Source organism: Carcharodon carcharias, chromosome 13 (genome assembly GCF_017639515.1).
Source record: "Carcharodon carcharias isolate sCarCar2 chromosome 13, sCarCar2.pri, whole genome shotgun sequence".
NCBI lineage: Eukaryota > Metazoa > Chordata > Chondrichthyes > Lamniformes > Lamnidae > Carcharodon > Carcharodon carcharias.
In genome coordinates this window covers 57,873,687-57,890,723 of record NC_054479.1, presented here as the reverse complement: position 1 = coordinate 57,890,723, position 17,037 = coordinate 57,873,687, and the positions used below count along the sequence as shown (strand labels likewise).

General features: G+C 41.6%; 1 protein-coding gene across 1 annotated transcript in view; it reads left to right on the top strand.

Moving 5' to 3' along the window:
* Positions 1-17,037, top strand: part of gcn1 (GCN1 activator of EIF2AK4) — a 119,971-nt gene that overhangs the window by 49,113 nt on the left and 53,821 nt on the right. The window contains exons 21-28 of the mRNA XM_041202634.1: positions 1,794-1,972; positions 5,115-5,208; positions 6,022-6,135; positions 7,513-7,711; positions 8,448-8,603; positions 8,991-9,169; positions 10,861-10,941; positions 12,208-12,351. Of these exons, the coding sequence (XP_041058568.1) occupies positions 1,794-1,972; positions 5,115-5,208; positions 6,022-6,135; positions 7,513-7,711; positions 8,448-8,603; positions 8,991-9,169; positions 10,861-10,941; positions 12,208-12,351 (1,146 nt within the window). The remainder of the gene's footprint in view (positions 1-1,793; positions 1,973-5,114; positions 5,209-6,021; positions 6,136-7,512; positions 7,712-8,447; positions 8,604-8,990; positions 9,170-10,860; positions 10,942-12,207; positions 12,352-17,037) is intronic.

Below are 17,037 nucleotides of genomic sequence, written 5' to 3'. Positions count from 1 at the left end.
CAACCCATACTAGCTCTGCAAGAGCAATTTAGTTGGTCCCATGCCCCTGCCCTGTCCCCATGGCCCTGCATTTTTTTTTCCCCTTCTTATCCAATTCCCCTTTGAAGACCACAATTGAATCTGCCACTGACATCCTCTCAAGGAGTGAATTCCAGACAGTAACAATTCGTTGCTTTCAAAAATGTTCTTCTTGTGCTTCTTGACTGCCATTCTGACCCCAAGCCCATAACTTCCATCGCTATTTTTCTCCCAGTTCCCCTTTCAGGCACTTCTCTCCCAATTCTCCTGATGAGGCAAGTCAGCTTTAATTTCTCCCCTTTCAGGTTATTTGCCTCTATAATTACTACCCCAACCCCTACCTTCCTAATCTATCGATGCCTCAGCTTTGAATATTCTGTCTCTCTTGATATTCTTCTTTTGAGGACCTGTCTCTGCCTCCTTACAAAAAGCAACCCCCAACTGCCCATCCTGTCTCTCACTGACCTTCCAGCAAACCTGGGGGCTAGCTTCACTAAACCCTTGCCCATTCCACTCGCCCACTACCATGGTCCCCTTGGACTCTATCAGCTTTTCGACAGTGACCACCATCTGAGTTATTTCCTAAGTTCCAAAAGGATTGGTGTGTGTGATTTCTTGCTGATTTTTTATTTTTTGACCCAATACCTCAGGCAGTAGAAGAAATAACCTGCCTCAGTATAGCAACCTTCATGTCCTCAAGACATCCCAAAGCATTTTGCAGCCAATTAATTACTTTTCAAGTATAATCACTTGTTATGGATGCAGACGTGGCAGGGCCAGTTTTACACACACAAGGTCTCACCAAAAGCAAATGAGTGAAATCACTGGGTAACTTGTTTTTGAGTGTGTTGGTTTAGGGATGAATGTTGGACAGAACAGTGGCTGAGCAATACAGGAAGATTTCTTATGTCCCCTCGCGCAGGCAGATGGGGCCTCAGTTCCATCTTTCCTTTTGAAAGAAGAAATTAAGAGCTTCAACTTTGCACTGCAGCATTGAGAGATCTTTCCTCAGAACCTAAATCCAGTGTTTATACTACTTTTGGTTTTCTCTTGCTAATCTGCAAATGGAACGAATGAGGAAAATGTTCATTACTAACCTTAGATCTGGTCACCTAAGTACAGTGCTACTTGTTCCGCTTTCCAGCCTCCATCAAAGACCAGGAAGATTGAACTAAATCAAGGACAGAAATTTGAGAGAATTATTCATGTGGATCAAATTTTATAAATAGAAAATGACGCCCACCATAACCCCAGCCTAAGATGTCAACATCCTAACTTTGGTGCTTGTCCTTTTCTCAGTACTTTTTGTAAGTAATCTAACATTGTAATTTGCTAAAATAGTGTGATTTTTTTTTGAGTAATTTACACTAAAATCACCAAAGCAAAATACATGTTTTACTTTACAACAACAACTTGCATTAATTTAGCATGTTTAACATAGTAAAATGTTCCATGCTGCTTCACATTATAAATCACATGAAAGTTAACACCAAGCCAAAGGAGAAATTAAGACAGGTGACAAACTCAAAGCGATAGGTTTTAAACAGAGCCTTAAAGGAGGAGCGAGAGGTGGAGAGACAGAGGCTTAGAGAGGGAATTTGGAACTTAGGCCCAAGAAGTCCACCAATGCTGGGGAGAGAAGGAAACGTGGGTTGTAGGAATATAGTTAGTAAATAAAAATAGTTAACAACTCATAAATCCTACTGAGCAATTAAACCATTTTTTGGTGGCAATAAACGCACATTGGATTTGTCTCTATTCTTCTTGCTTCCTAGGCCATTATGAACACCGTGGGCTCCTTGTCTGTCCTTGCTTCAGCAGTTGTATTGCCACATGTGAGTAGCTTGATCACGAGCATGTTGGAAAACCATGCTTTCCACCAAGTGACTAAAGAAGAGTATGAGATAATGTTGGTTCCTGAGGGAGTGCTGTACAACAAGTCCCTCATCCAAATGTAAGTAATCAATATTTCTCACATCTGGTCAGTCTATACAAAGAATAAGAAATTTGAGGAGGTAGACAGGGGAGTGGCAGATAGAAGATGAAGTGACAACTTGTGCTGTCATTTTACCATCACACTCTAATAAACTTTGCACAGTACATTTTTGCCCACCCACCACCATTGTCGAAGGCAGTTTTAAAAAGGCCCTCTGTGTTTTATTTCTCTGCCCTGTGCTTTTGTGAAGTCTTATAGTGGAGTAAACCTATGCAGTCGGGTTTTTGTCCCAATTTGTTATACAAGTTGCCAGTGCAGCTATTATTTTTGGTAACATAGTTTGCTTCTACCTGATGCAGGAGCCACGGTTCTGTAACTTGTATCAGATATTTGAAGTCTATTCACACCTCGAGGTCAGATGTTGCTCTTTGCTACTGTCAACCTGTAGGCACCTCACTTTTAATAGTTTAGCAATCAGAGAGGATAATTTATCTGTTCTACCGCCTGTGGGTCCACCTGTTAACATTCCACTTAAGCTGCTCCATCCACCAAACAACTTTATTTATTTATAGGCACAGATGGAAGCATGGGGAACCCTTTCAGGGCAGACTATTTCATTAATGCTAAAATAAATCCCCCAGCTGCATGTATTGGTCCACACTACCACAGGTCCTCGTGTTTCTGAGATGCAGCTGACTGATGCTTATTTTTAAAACAAATTTGTTCTGCCTAAAATTATATAATACCAACTGCAGAAATGTGTTTATTTTGCTACACTTAGTTTATGTCATGTGTGCTATTGTGTTTATTGGATTGATACCTGGAATGAGCGGTTTGCTTTATGAGGAAAGGTTAGACAGACTGGGATAAAAGCAAAATACTGTGGATGCTGGAAATCTGAAACAAAAACAAAAATAGCTGGAAAAACTCAGCAGGTCTGACAGCATTTGCGGAGAGGAACACAGTTGACGTTTCGAGTCCATATGACTCTTCCTCAGAACTGATGAAATAGAGAAATGAGGTGAAATATAAGCTGGTAGAGGTGGGTGGGTCAGGTAAAACTGGATAGAGGGCCAGTGATAGGTGGAGGCAAAAAAGAGATTGCCAAAGATGTCATAGACAAAAGGACAAAGGGGTGTTGATGGTGGTGATATAATCTGAGGAATGTGCTAATGGGGACATTAAGGGTAGCAAGCAGGACAAGTAAGTGGCAGATGGCCCTAGTGGGGGTGGGGTGGGGGGAAGGGATCAAAATGGGCTAAAAGGTGGAAATAAAACAATAGATCAAAATAAATTTTAAAATAGGTGGGAAAAGAAAAATATATAGTTTTTAAATGATAAATTATTGGAAAATGGGGGATCGGAAAGGGGTGGGGATGGAGGAGAGAGTTCATGATCTGAAGTTGTTGAACGCAATTTCGGTCTGTCCGCAAGCATGACCCAGACCTCCCTGTTGCTTGCCTATTCAACACACCACCTTGCTCTCATGCCCACATGTCCGTCCTTGGCCTGCTGCAATGTTCCAGTGAAGCCCAACGCAAACTGGAGGAACAGCACCTCTTCTTCCGACTAGGCACTTTACAGCCTTCCGGACTTAATATTGAGTTCAACAACTTCAGATCATGAACTCTCTCCTCCATTCCCACCCCTTTCCAATCCCCCTTTTTCCAATAATTTATCATTTTAAAAAAAAAATTTCTCTTTTCCCACCTATTTTTACATTTATTTCGATCTGTTGTTTTATCTCCACCTTTTAGCCCATTTCGATCCCTTTCCCCCACCCCACCCCCACTAGGGCCATCTGCCACTTGCTTGTCCTGCTTGCTACCCTTAATGTCCCCATTAGCACATTCCTGAGATAATATCACCACCATCAACACCCCTTTGTCCTTTTGTCCATGACATCTTTGGCAATCTCTTCTTTGCCTCCGCCTATCACTGGCCCTCTATCTAGCTCTACCTGTCCCACCCCTCCTCTACCAGCTTATATTTCACCTCATTTCTCTATTTCCTTAATTCTGGTGAACAGTCAAACGGACTCAAAATATCAACTGTGTTCCTCTCCGCAGATGCTGTCAGACCTGCTGAGTTTTTCCAGCTATTTTTGTTTTAGACAGACTGGGCTTGTTTCCACTAGAGTTTAGAAGAGTGAGGGGTGACTTGATTGAAGTATACAAGATCCTGAGTGGTATTGACAAGATGGACATAGAAAGGATGTTTCCTCTTATGGGTGAGTCCAGAACTAAGGGGTACTATTTTAAAATTAGGGGCTGTCTTTTTAGGGCAGAGATTGGGAAATATTTTCTGAGGGTTGTGCGACTTTGGAACACTGCCTCTGAAGGCGGTGGAGGTGAGATCATTGGATATTTTTATGCCAGATGTAGGTAGATTCTTGTTAGGCAAGGGAATCATAGAATATCGGAGGTAGATAGGAATGTGGAATTCGAAACACAAATAGGTCAGCCATGATCTTATTGAATGACGGAGTGGGCTCGAGGGGCCAAATAGCCTACTCCTCCTGTTTTGTATTTTCATATGTATGTATGTGCTTTTAGCAGCACTGCAGAAAGGCAAGTTGAAAAGGTCACCCAAATTCTTTGAGATAAGCTCTTAGATTCCATGGACAACATTACTTAGTAGTTTTCCTTTTGTTCTTTCTCTGAACTAGGGCTGTTGGAACTGTGGGTTTATATTTTTGTGTGTGAGATTGCTTTCTCACTCAGCATCTGCTATCATTCCTGGTTAAATAATCACATTCAGATTAATGCTATATTAGGAAGGAGAAATCACCTGACCAAAATGGCAAGGTGGAAAAAATGGTCCCACACAGTCTCCTCTCCCTTTTCTTCCCTACACCCATTCATCTCACCCCGACCAAGTGGATGATGTTCTTTGTTCTTAATGAAAGGCAGCCTAACTTGTGGTAGGCAGCTGATGAATTTCTCAAACTGGCATGGCCCCACGAAATTACTATTTTTCTCCCCTCCCTCTGGTTTCCTAACTCTCCCACATGATAATGTGGCTGCAGAGTGGAGGGAGTGTCTAGGCACAATGTTGCAGCCATTGTGTTCTGGGACAGGCTTGAATAACTAGGTGCTCTTTTCCTGCCTGACAGTCGGTATATTCGTAAGTTTTTAGGGTTCATTCTATTCTGTGCTAGTACTCAACAGGAAACTACAAAGAAAGCCAATCTGAAACGGGAGAACAAAGCTTATTCTTTTAAGGAACAAATCATTGACATGGAACTTAAGGAGGTAATTAGCAATTTACTTCATTGTCCCTTTTAGTCTGTTGTATTTTTTTTACATCCTATAAAATACTTTGCTTTCCTGCCACCAGCCTAACAACTTTGAAACTCACCCTGCCTGCAATGTGAATTTGTATTCCTCGCTGGGAAGATGGGCGAGAGATAGTGACGTAGTGGTGAAGTCACTGGACTAGTAACCCAGAGGGTCCAGTCTAATGTTGTGGGGACCTGGGTTCAAATCTCACCACAGCAGCTGGTGGAATTTAAATTTGATTAATAAATTGGAATTAAAAGCTGGTCGTAGTAATGTCGATTGTTGAAAAAACCCATCTGGTTCACTCTTGTCCTCTAGGGAAGGAAATCTGCCTCTTTACCTAGTCTGGCCCACATGTGAGTCCAGGCAATGTGGTTGACTCTTAACTGCCTGAAAAGGCCTTGCAAACCACTCAGTTCAAGGGCAATTTGGTTTGGGCAACAAATGCTGGCCTTGCCAGAGCCACCCATATCCCAAGTAGAGTTTTTAAAAAAATGTCAGGGCCTAGTAAAAATTCCCAAATCCTTACGACCCTATAGTGTTTTTTTTCTGTATTATGATTTGCACTGAGATGCTTTGCTGCAATCAAACAGACAAAATATCCAACACTTTGTGAAGATGTGGGAAGTGTGAAATTAGCATTTGTTTATCATGGCAATTTTTTTGTGGCTTTAAAAAGCTGCTTGCTAAACAAAGACTAATTTTGATTTGGATTTGCAATGAAGTTGTTACTGGTACATTACAGTGAATTTTAACATTGCTTTAAAACAAAATAATTTGTGATAGGAGATAAAGAAGAAGAAAGGTCTGAAGGACGAGGTGCAGCTGAGCAACAAACAGAAGGAGATAATGCAGTGTCAACTGGAAAAAGAGTCTGTGATCAGGAAGCGGTTGCGACAGGTACAGAGAAGACCAAAGTCTTCATTTGTAGACTCTTGTTAAAATGTTTAATTTTGGATGATTTTTGATTTCCTCAAAAGCTGAGGAATCTTCATTCGTGTAGACCCCTTCATAATGACTACCACACTGTTGTTATCATCCAGTACAGGTAGCCGGAGTGCTACAGGACCCCTGATTTTTATAAAACCTCGAGTCTTGCTCCAATTTCTTTTTATTCCATACTTAGTTTTTGTTGCCAAATGCTTGGGACAAAGTTTGCATCCTCCCCAAGCCAGAAGGTTGGATTAATCAGTCAATATATCAAAAGTTTTTCTGTTTTTGGCCTGTTTAGGTTTCTGTGTTCCTTCTATCAAGTTTCCCAGGAACTGATGGTGTCAGTATTGGCATTGAGCCATCAGAAAATATGAACTCAGCAGGTCTGGCAGCATCTGCGGAGAGGAACACAGTTAACACTTCGAGTCCGCATGCAGACTCGAAGCGTTAACTGTGTTCCTCTCCGCAGATGCTGCCAGATCTGCTGAGTCTTTCCAGGTATTTTTATTTTTATTTTTATTTTTGTTTTTGTTTTGGACTTACAGCATCTGCAGTTTTTTGCTTTTATCTTAGAAAATATGAACTGTTATTCTATTCAGGACAAGTGTAAACGCTCTAGATCATATGATAAAACCAGTGACAATCCCATGTGCCCTAGAAGTTCTTCTAGGGACCAAATAAAGCAAAGGAAAATTAACTAGCCAGAGCCCTAACCCGTTCAGTATATTGCCTGCTTCAGAACTGTGGTTTTGTAGCCCAAGTGAGAACATTCTCAATACCTGCCAAAACCTCCTAAACACTGCTGAATGCAAATGACTATTAACAATTGCTGAAGATTTTATTAATTTCATGTAAAAAAAAAAATCTTCTCAAATGGGCTTTACCTAAGGAGAGTGATTGTGAATTCTGAAGACATTTTATCCTGTGAGCCCACACAGATCATTTCAAACAGGGCCCTTACATTTCAAATTGGTAGGATGCCTGAACCATCTGTGTGAGTTGGATTCAAACCTGCAGGTGAAAATTCAGTGTGCCAGCTCACTGCTGCTTACTATCCATCAGTAGGTGTCTGCCCTGGTGTTTATAATCCTATTGACTTCACAGCCATTGAAGAATTCAGGTTGAGGAGAGTATATGTCATTCAGTGTGAAAAGAGAATGAGTTTTCTCTTTTGCTGGGCATTGAATACCTGAATTCTATCTTGGACTTCAACTCTGGAAGTCCACTGGACACCTGGTACCGAGTAATAAATTCTTCTGTTAGTCACTATTTGCCTCATTTTGGAATGATTTAAATGAGCTGTTTATTGGAGAATCAATGTTCCAATCTGTTGTGTTTCCACAGTTAAACGAAGATTTGCAATCCGCTCTAAATGTGCTCAATGCCGTCATCAAAAGGAACCCGCCTGGTTTGTCACAGCAAATTCCTACTTTGATTCGCTCGTTCCTACCACTCTTCCAATCACCACTTGTAGCTCCCAGACTTAAGGATACATTCTTGGCATTGGGTGCATGTGTTTTGCCAATAGATCTAAAAAACCTGGGTAAGAGTCAACATGTTTTCAAACTCTCGGCTACTGATGGTGACTCTTTACTTTTGGTACTGTACACTGACGTTGGTGTCTCTTGACTTCTGCACCACCTCAAGTCCAATCAAATTCTGCAGCAAGAGCATGGAGTATCTGTAACAGACTGTTCAATTTTTGAAGCATTGCTAAATGCATAAAACTCTTTTCTATCTTTTCCGATGATAACCGTGCCTGTTAAGTGAATAAGGTCAGGGCAGTTAAGCATTATACCAGCTCATGAAAGACGATGTGTTGTACTCCTTTTACATTCATTTCTCTGCAAGTGTAAACATCTTCTAGTGACCAATTGAGTGATGTGCTTTTTTTTGTGAAAATATGGGCATTTCCTCAGGCACTGTATCCCAAACTGGTATCCCAGAAGTGGACAACGTGGTGCTTTCCCTCTAACTCTTAACAATATAGAACAATTATTTTCTTTATATGACTCTACAATAGTCCAGTTAACATATGCATGAGCCCTCTGCTGATGGAGCCACTCGCGGAGTGGGCCCCCTGCTGATGGGGCCACTCGCGGAGCAGGCCCCCTGCTGATGGGGCCACTCGCGGAGCAGGCCCCTTGCTGATGGGGCCACTCGCGGAGCAGGCCCCCTGCTGATGGGGCCACTCGCAGAGCAGGCCCCCTGCTGATGGGTCTGTGGAATGATGATGCAATTCAATGAAAAGGTAACCTTGCATTCTGTTTATGATATAGGTTCCCTGATTGGTCATGTGACTCTTCGACTGTTGAAACCTGCCTGCAATTTGGATGAAGCTTGGTGTCAAGAGGAACTTATAACAGCTACCTCCCGTGCTGTGTGTCTACTGCGTTCATGTACTGTGACCAACCGTGCTGGCAAAGTTGAGGCTGGTATGTCATTCAAATGAAGTGAAATTCCATCATCTTGTCATATCCCTTGTGGTAATCACTCAATAAATATGATGAGCTCAGGTTTTGAAGGAGCTCAAATCTTTGTTTAAAAATCCCAGTTGCAAAATTCCATGATGTAATCTTTAAATTATCTACTTGCAGAAGTGTAGAATGTGAAGTTTTTTGCTCTATTTTACAAAGTTTTGATTTCTCTTTAAGCGTTTTATTATGTTTCCTGTGTTGATTTGATTCCAATTTCTGCTGAGTTCCTGTCGCAATACTTTGTTGTGCTCATGTTTGATTTGATGATTGTTTAAAATTATGTTTATGGTTTGGAGTTGAGCTTTTGGATGGCTTGGCTTTAAGTACTTGTCTTGTCTCTTGCAGGTGTGAAACCCCTGATAGCTCCAGCCTTTGCTTATTGCTTCCCGCTCTTGAAGATGGTCTTGATGAATACCATAAATGACAGTGAAGAAAAGGAGGGTATGTTGATTCAGGCACTTCAGGTGATCAATGAGCATGCTCAGCTGAGATCAGCAACTGACAGCTCCCAATTGATTGATGAGGTAATATTTGTGTTTTTTTTAATTTATAACATTAACATTTAACTTATAAAAAGAAAATGCATTCCTATGTTTTGTCCTGGCATTCAAGAGGAGAATGTATTGGCATATTCAGGGTTGTTGGTATGTCTCTGCACACTTTGGAAATTCAAGTTGTTTGACAAGGTGATGAAACAAATAGTGTTGCAGTTTGTTCCAATTCACTAGGACAAGGGGGTTACAATTTTAAGTTGTGTAAGGCCAGGCCTAGATTAGATGTCACAAGGTGGTTTTTTCCCAGAGGATAGTGAACCTCTGGAACAGGCTACATGTGGCAGATACCGACTTGCTGAGTTCATTCAACTGAGAGCTGGACCTGTTTCTGGTTGGGGCGGAGATCACCTCTTACAAATGACAGGGAATTCATGAAGAGAGTCATCTCCTGGACTAGTTTAGATTGCTTCGGTACGCCTAGAAATGCCCCATATTTTTTTTCTCCCTATTCCATCCTTCAACCAGGAAAGTGCTCCAAACTGTATGGTATCTCTCTGGCTCTGAGTGACGTCAAGCACCACAAATACTTCACCCATCTGTTTGTGGTGCTAGTTTACCACAGTGGAGCAGTGCATCTCTTGCAGCCAGGAGTTAAATTTGAATTAATCTGCAAATTCCAGGAGAGGCTCACTCCCCTATGGGCAGACACTACGGTAAGAGGTTCATTGTGCAGGAATTTCAATGCCTGTCTCGTGGCCACAGTACCACCGTCACCCTGCCGCGGCCACCGCCCCCCCGCGCCCCCCCCCCCACACACACACACACACACACACACACACACACACACACACACACAAAAAAAAACACATTCACCACCCCACCACACCCAGCAAGGTGCAGAGTCTTTGGGGTGCACTGTGCACAGTTATAGTATCTTGAACTGGCCATGGTATATCCTGTTGATGCTGTTTGTGCAATAAAGAACTTGAATCGATAAAGTGCCCTTCATGACGTCAGGACATGCCAAGCACCTTACAACCAGTGAAAGTAATTTTGAAGTGTAGCTGATGTTGTAATGTAGGAAATGAAGTAACCAAGCTACACAGCAATCTCACAAACAGCAGTGAGATAATGACTACACATGGTGTTGGTTGAGGAATAATAAATATTGGCCAGGACACTGGGAAGAATGCCTCTGCTCTTCATCCAAATAGTGCTGTGGAATCTTTTACATATACCAGAGAGGGCTGATAGGGCCTTGGTTTAATGTCACATCCAAAAGATGTAAAGTTTCTGATTCCATACCGCTCTACAACCCTTGTGTTCCTGTCTTTAAGTCACTGGAAGGATGCAATCTGGCCCCTTAGCTGGAATTGACCTGACCTTGTAATGCCATTCTGATGTCAAGATTGGAAGCCAGATATTGTGAATGCACCTGGGACTTCTCTTTTGGGTCATGGGAAAGAGTCAATGGACCCTGACAGATTTTAAATGAGATACAGATTTGCTATTAGGATGACAGTGTTTTATTATGAGACTTACTAGGCTTGCTCCATGGAGAGCAGGTTGTATGGTGGGGTTTATTGACAAACCCTGGACTCCAATCTCAGTTGTGGGGGCTTGCCAGATGTCAAGCATGAAGTTGAGCTGACTGGCAGTAGTGCCAGTAGTTGGGAATGCTGAATCCTTCGTGTTTATTTGAAACTGGGTTGTTTTGACAGAATGGCCCTGAGCTGCTGCCGCGGATGGAGATGCTATTGCTGCTCACCAGAGTCATTGCCACAGGCTCACCACGACTCCAGGTAAAATCTGCACGTTCCTCCTTCTCTGGGACATAGGATAAAAATGTTCTGCTTTTTATTTGATGATGCTGTGCATTTTATTTGTATTGTTGATGGAGGGTTTTTTTGGCCCACTTGTAGTTTATTTCAGCAAGTTTATTTTTACTGGAAATTTTTGCTGCCTCGCTCTGGTCTCAGTGAGAGTCACTTTGATCTTGCAGGTTAAGTTTTTTGATCAGGGCCTGTAGTGAATCTCCATTCTGGTCGAATTGTCCTGGACCTTAGCCAGTGCTAGCGCACAGCATCAGTACAGAGTGCTAATAGATCTACCTACATCCACTTTTGACCCATGTCCACTGATTTCGTCACAGTCTATCTCGCATACATCCTTTTCCACCTAGGTGGTTGTTGTGGGCAGTTGATAGGCAAACCTCCTTGGGCTTCTGTTTCTTCTCTGCCCATGTTAGGGAAGTTGTTACTTGTAAGGCAGTACACAACAGACAGCTGTGACGCTTGTGATTATTATCCAAGTTGGAGATTAGAGTTGGGGAAAGAAGAACTAAGTTGCATTTATATAGTGCTCTCATGGTCTTTGCATTGTTCCAAAGTGCTTTGCAACCATTGAAATACTTTTGAAGTGTAGTCATAGAATCCTACAGCACAGAAAAATGCCATTCAGCCCATTTGAAAGAGTTGCCCAGTTTAGTCCCACCCCATCTTTTTTCAGAAAACCCTGCAGATTAGCCCTCTTTAAATACATGTCCAGTAGTCACAATTGTAAGATAGAAAACACAGGAGCCAATTTACCCTCAAGTTCCTCCAAAATGTGGCGAAATCAATGATCAGATAATCTAATTCAGTGATGGTGGTTGAGGGAAGAACATTGGCCACACCAAGGGGGACAGACACCCTGCTGTTCTTTGAATAGTTTCTTGGGACATTTTACATCCAGCTGAGTGGTTAGATGGGACCTCAGCTTAACTCAGGTAAAAGACAGCATTTTTTGCAATGCAACACTTCCTCAGTATTGCCCCAAAGCGTCAGCCTGGACTGTGTTCAGGCCCCACTGGAGTCAAGTTTGAGACCATGACCATCTAACTCTGAATGAAAGTGCTACCACTAAGCTAAGGGAACAGTATGAATGGATATTATTTTGAAAAATTTTAGGCATCGTTTATGATGCTAATTGTAGAGATGCCTAGCTGCAGTGAAGCAGCAGGTAGATTGAAAGAAAATATTTAGATCCCTGGTTATTTGTGAAATATTTAAATTAGATCTGTTTTCTAGGTACTGGCATCAAATACACTGACATCTTTGTGTGCCAGCAGCAGTGGTGAGGAAGGATGTGCATACGCTGAACAGGAAGAGGTTGATGTCCTGTTACAGGCTTTGCTGTCGCCATGTTCTGCAGTGCGCGATGCTGCTCTAAGGGTAAAGAAGCTTCCATAAATAATTTGCATCAACTAAACAGGGAAATACAGGTGAAGAGTTGGCTTGTTACATTAGTTCCTGGTTTCCCGGTGCATCAAGTTTAAAATTCTCATCCTTGTATTCGCTTACCAATCATGGCCTCACCTCTCCCTACCTCCAGCTCTATAGCCTTCCAAGAACTCTGCACTACTCCAGCTTCTTGCATATTCATCCTCTACCCACACCCTGGTGGATGTCCAGGCCCTACAATCTGGAATTCCCACCCTAAACTTCTCTGTTTCCCTCTTATTGTTTCAAAGCAGTAAAACCTCAGAACACCCTAAAGGGCTTTACAGTGCTTTTAAAGTGAAGGCACTATTGCAATGTGTAGATCCTTCTTTACAACCCAGCTGTGTTTGACCCAAGCTTTTGGCAACCCCTCCAAATATTTCGATGTCAATTTTTGTTTGATTGCATCCCTGTAAAGCACCTTCGAATGTTTTCCTACATTAAAGGTGCTTAAATGTAAGTTGTTTTAGTTTGCCATCAACAAGGCAGTGTAGTCTGGAGCAGTGTGCGGTGAGTAACACTGCTGGCTTCACAACACAGAACAAGCACTTTGGCACTGCTATGCTCCAAGAAGGCTCAGTATTGTTTTCTATTGTACTGTTTTGGTACAAGTCTATATTTGTGAAGTATAAATGAGTCAGGATAAATATTGGATTACTTGCAGTAGGTATGGTCTTCATTTTCTGACGTACACTCTACTTGTGCATCACCTTCATTGTATGCCAATATGTTCAAAGTTAATCCCAAAGCCCTTGAAAAGGCAGCAACTGAGAATTTATATCCTTGCTTTACTGAAGGATATTGTTTTAATCTGACTGTTTAGCTAGGTCTAGATCCCAATTGCGCCTCTTGCTAGTTCACCATTTTCTGCGTCAACAACTTTATGTAATGCATATTTAGAAGGCCTTTGAGGTAGAAAATGCCCTGAAGGTTTTCACAAAGGTATTTTCTTTTAAAGGATCTACCCAGCCAAAGGAGGCAATTTTAGGATTGTGACCAAAAGCTTGTGAGCCACGTAGAAAGGCAGAGAACTTAAGGGAAGGAATTCCAGTGACTGGATCAAGGTAGCTGAAGGCACAACCACCAATCATGGAGCAGTTGGAGAGGAGGATGGACAAGAGGCCTGAGTTATAGGAACATAGAACTTAGGAGCTGGGGTTGGGTATTTGGCCTTTCGATCCTGCTCTGCTATTCAATAAGATCATGGCTGACCTGGTTAATATCTCAAATCCACCTTCCTGTTTGTTCCCCATAAACCTTGACTCCCTTGTCAATCAAAAATTTGCCTAGCTCCGCCTTGAATAAATTCAGTGACCCAGCCTCCACTGCTTCCTGGGGAAGAAAATTTCGCATACTTACAAACCACAGAGAAAAAAATTCTCCTCATCTTCATTTTAAAAGGGAGGCCTCTTTTTCTTAGTGTGTCCTCTAATTCTGGTCTCCCCACAAGAGGAAACAGCCTCCTAATATCTACCCTATCAAATCCCCTCAGAATCTTACATGTTTCATCTCTCTTTCTTTTAAACCCCAATGGGTCTTGGTCCAATCTGTTCAACCTTTCTTCATTGGATAAGCCCTTCACCCCAGGAATGAGTCAAGTGAACCTTCACTGATTTGCTCCTGACACAATAATATCCTTTTTCAAATAAGGCGACCAAAATTGTACACGACACTCCCAATGTGGTCTCACTAAGGCCCTGTACAGTTGCAGTGAAACTTCCCTACTTTTATATTCCATTCCCCTCTCAATTAACATTCCTAATCACTTGTACCTGCATACTAACTTCTTGTGATTCATGTGCCAGGACACCCAGATCCCACTGTACCACTGAGTTGTGGAAGCGATCACCATTTAAATACTAGGCTGCTTTTCTATTCTTCCTGCCAAAGTGATCAAGTTCATCATTTTCCCACATTACTTCATCTGCCAAATTTTTGCCTTCTCACTTAGCTTATCTCTAACTCTTTGTAGACTCTCTGCCTTCTCTTGCCAACTCACTTTCCAACCTATCTTGGTGTTATCGGCAAATTAACCACCATATATTTGGTCTCTTCATCCAAGTCATTAATATAGGTTACTAATAGTTGAGGCTCCAGCACTGATCCCTGTGGCACTCCAATAGTTATGGCTTGCCAACCCAAAACAGACCCATTTATCCCTACTCTCTGCTTCCTGTTAGCTAGCTAATCCTTTATCCATGCTAGTATGTTACCATGTGCTGTTGCCTTGTCAAATGCCTTTTGGAAATCCAAGTACGCTACATCTACAGGTTCACCTTTATCTACCTTGCTTGTTACTTCCTCAAATAACTCCAATAAATTAGTCAAACACAATTTTCCTTTCACAAAACCATGTTGACTCTGCCTGATCCCATTATGATTTGCTAAGTATCCTCCTATAACCTCTTTAATAATGGGTTCTAGAAATTTCCCTATGCCAGATGTTAGGCTAACTGGCCTATAGTTCCCTGCTTTCTGTCTCTCTCCTTTCTTGAATAAAGGTGTTACATGTTTTAATAAGATCACCTCTCTTTCTTCTAAACTCCAATTGGTCTTGGCCAGGGATCTTTCCAGAATCCAAGGAACTTTGGAGTATTATAACCGATGCCTCTACTATCTCTGCAGCCACTTCTTTTAAGCTCTAGCATGCAGGCAATGTGGCTCTGGGAATTTGTCAGCCTTTAGTTCTAATAGTTTTCCCAGCACCTTTTCCCTGGTTAATGTAATTGTTTTAAGTTCCTTCATCCCTTTCACCTTTTGACTTTCAAGCATCTTTTGGAAGTTTTCTAAGTCTTCTCCAGAGAAGGCAGACACAAAATGCCTGTTCAACACTTCTGTCATTTCTTTTTTTTCCCTTAACAATCCTCCAGACTTTAGTTACTCTTTTCCTATTTAAATACTTGTAGAAACTCTTGCAATCAGTTTTCATATTATGAGGTAGATTTTTCTCATACTCCACTTTCTCTCTCTTTTATTAAAGTCATTCTTTGCTGTTTCTTAAAATCTGCCCAATCATCTGACCTTCCACCAATCTTTGCAGATTTGTACAGTGCTTCTTTCCATTTGGTACTACCCTTTAACTTCCTTAATTTAGCCGTGGATGATGTACCCTTCTCAGATTTTTGAGGTTGACAATCAACATGCAGAGATTCTGATAGCCATTATAGAGACATGGCTGCAGGGTGACCTGAATATTGAAGACATTTGACATTATGAAAAAACGGGAAGTTCGGAAAAGGCGGTGGGGTAGCAGTGTTAATTGAAGATGACATTAGTGTAGTAGAGAGAGATGACCTTAGTTCAAAAAAGCAAGATGCGGAATCGGTTTGGGTAGAGTTAAGAAATAGGAAAGGAAACAGGTCACTTGTGGGAGTAGCTTATAGGGCCCCTAACAGTAGTTAACTGCAGGACAAAGTATATAGGAAGAAATACATAGCGCATACAAGAAAGGTATTGCAATAATCAAGGGTGACTTTAATCTACATGTAGATCGGGCAAATCAGATTGGCAAAGATATCATGGAAAATTAGTTCATAGAATATTTTTGGGATAATTTCTTACAGCAGTACGTTCTAGAGCCAACCAGAAAACAAGCTATTCTGGATCTGGTAATGAGCAATGAAACAGGATTAATCAAGAACCTCATGGTAGAAGAGGCTCTTGGTGCCAGCGATCATAACATGGCAGAATTTCACCTTCAGTTTGAAGGAAAGAAAGTGTGGGTCAAAGACTAGTGTTTCAAACCTGAATAAAGGCAATTATAAGGGTATGAAAACAGAACTAGCTAAAATGAACTGGGAAACTAGGTTAAAAGTTAGGACAGAAGAGATGCAATGACAGGCTTTTGAGAGAGTTATTTAATAAAGAATTATTCTGGTGAGAAACAAAGGCTATGGTAATGGCTATCAGGTCATACATATTTATTTCTGTCTGCGCTAACAATTCATCCATTTTGTTAATAATGCTGCATGCATTCGGTTACAGAGCCTTTAACTCTGCCTTTTTACCATTCTTTGCAATCTCTGCCCCTATTTGCTGGTGCACTCTTAAGTTTGTATGACCTGTCTCTTCTGGCAGATTCTGGTTATCATTGCCCAAATTGCTATTCTACTGTATTAACTCGCCTCCTTTTGATTTACTACATCTCCTCCCAAGCGATCCTTCCACACCCCACTATTTAGTTTAAAGCCCTCTCTACCATTCTAGTAACTTTTGTACAAGGGCTTAAGTGAATAAAAAGAATGTTAGCTTACTGGCCTTTAGTGTATTGTTCTGTTTTTCCTAATCTTTGATGTTGAAGGTCAACATGCAGAGATTCTTCCTGATCTTAAACCCAGCACTGTTTCTCATCCCTACCTGCTTTGATTTGAGGCATTTTTCATCCACTGTGCATTCACAACTGCGTGCTACGTTCTGTGCCTGTAGTATGAGGAACGTGGTGCAGAACAAGGCCTCATAAAATAAAATGTGGGAGGATCATCCAATCCATGCATACTGTTGAGCCTTTGGGTATCTTTTGCCTGCCTATTTTTTTCTTGAGATCGACCAGATTACCTGTAGGGATAGAAAGACTTACATTTATATAGCACTCTTAACTGCCTCAGAACCTCCCAATGCAGCCAGTGAAACACTTTTAAA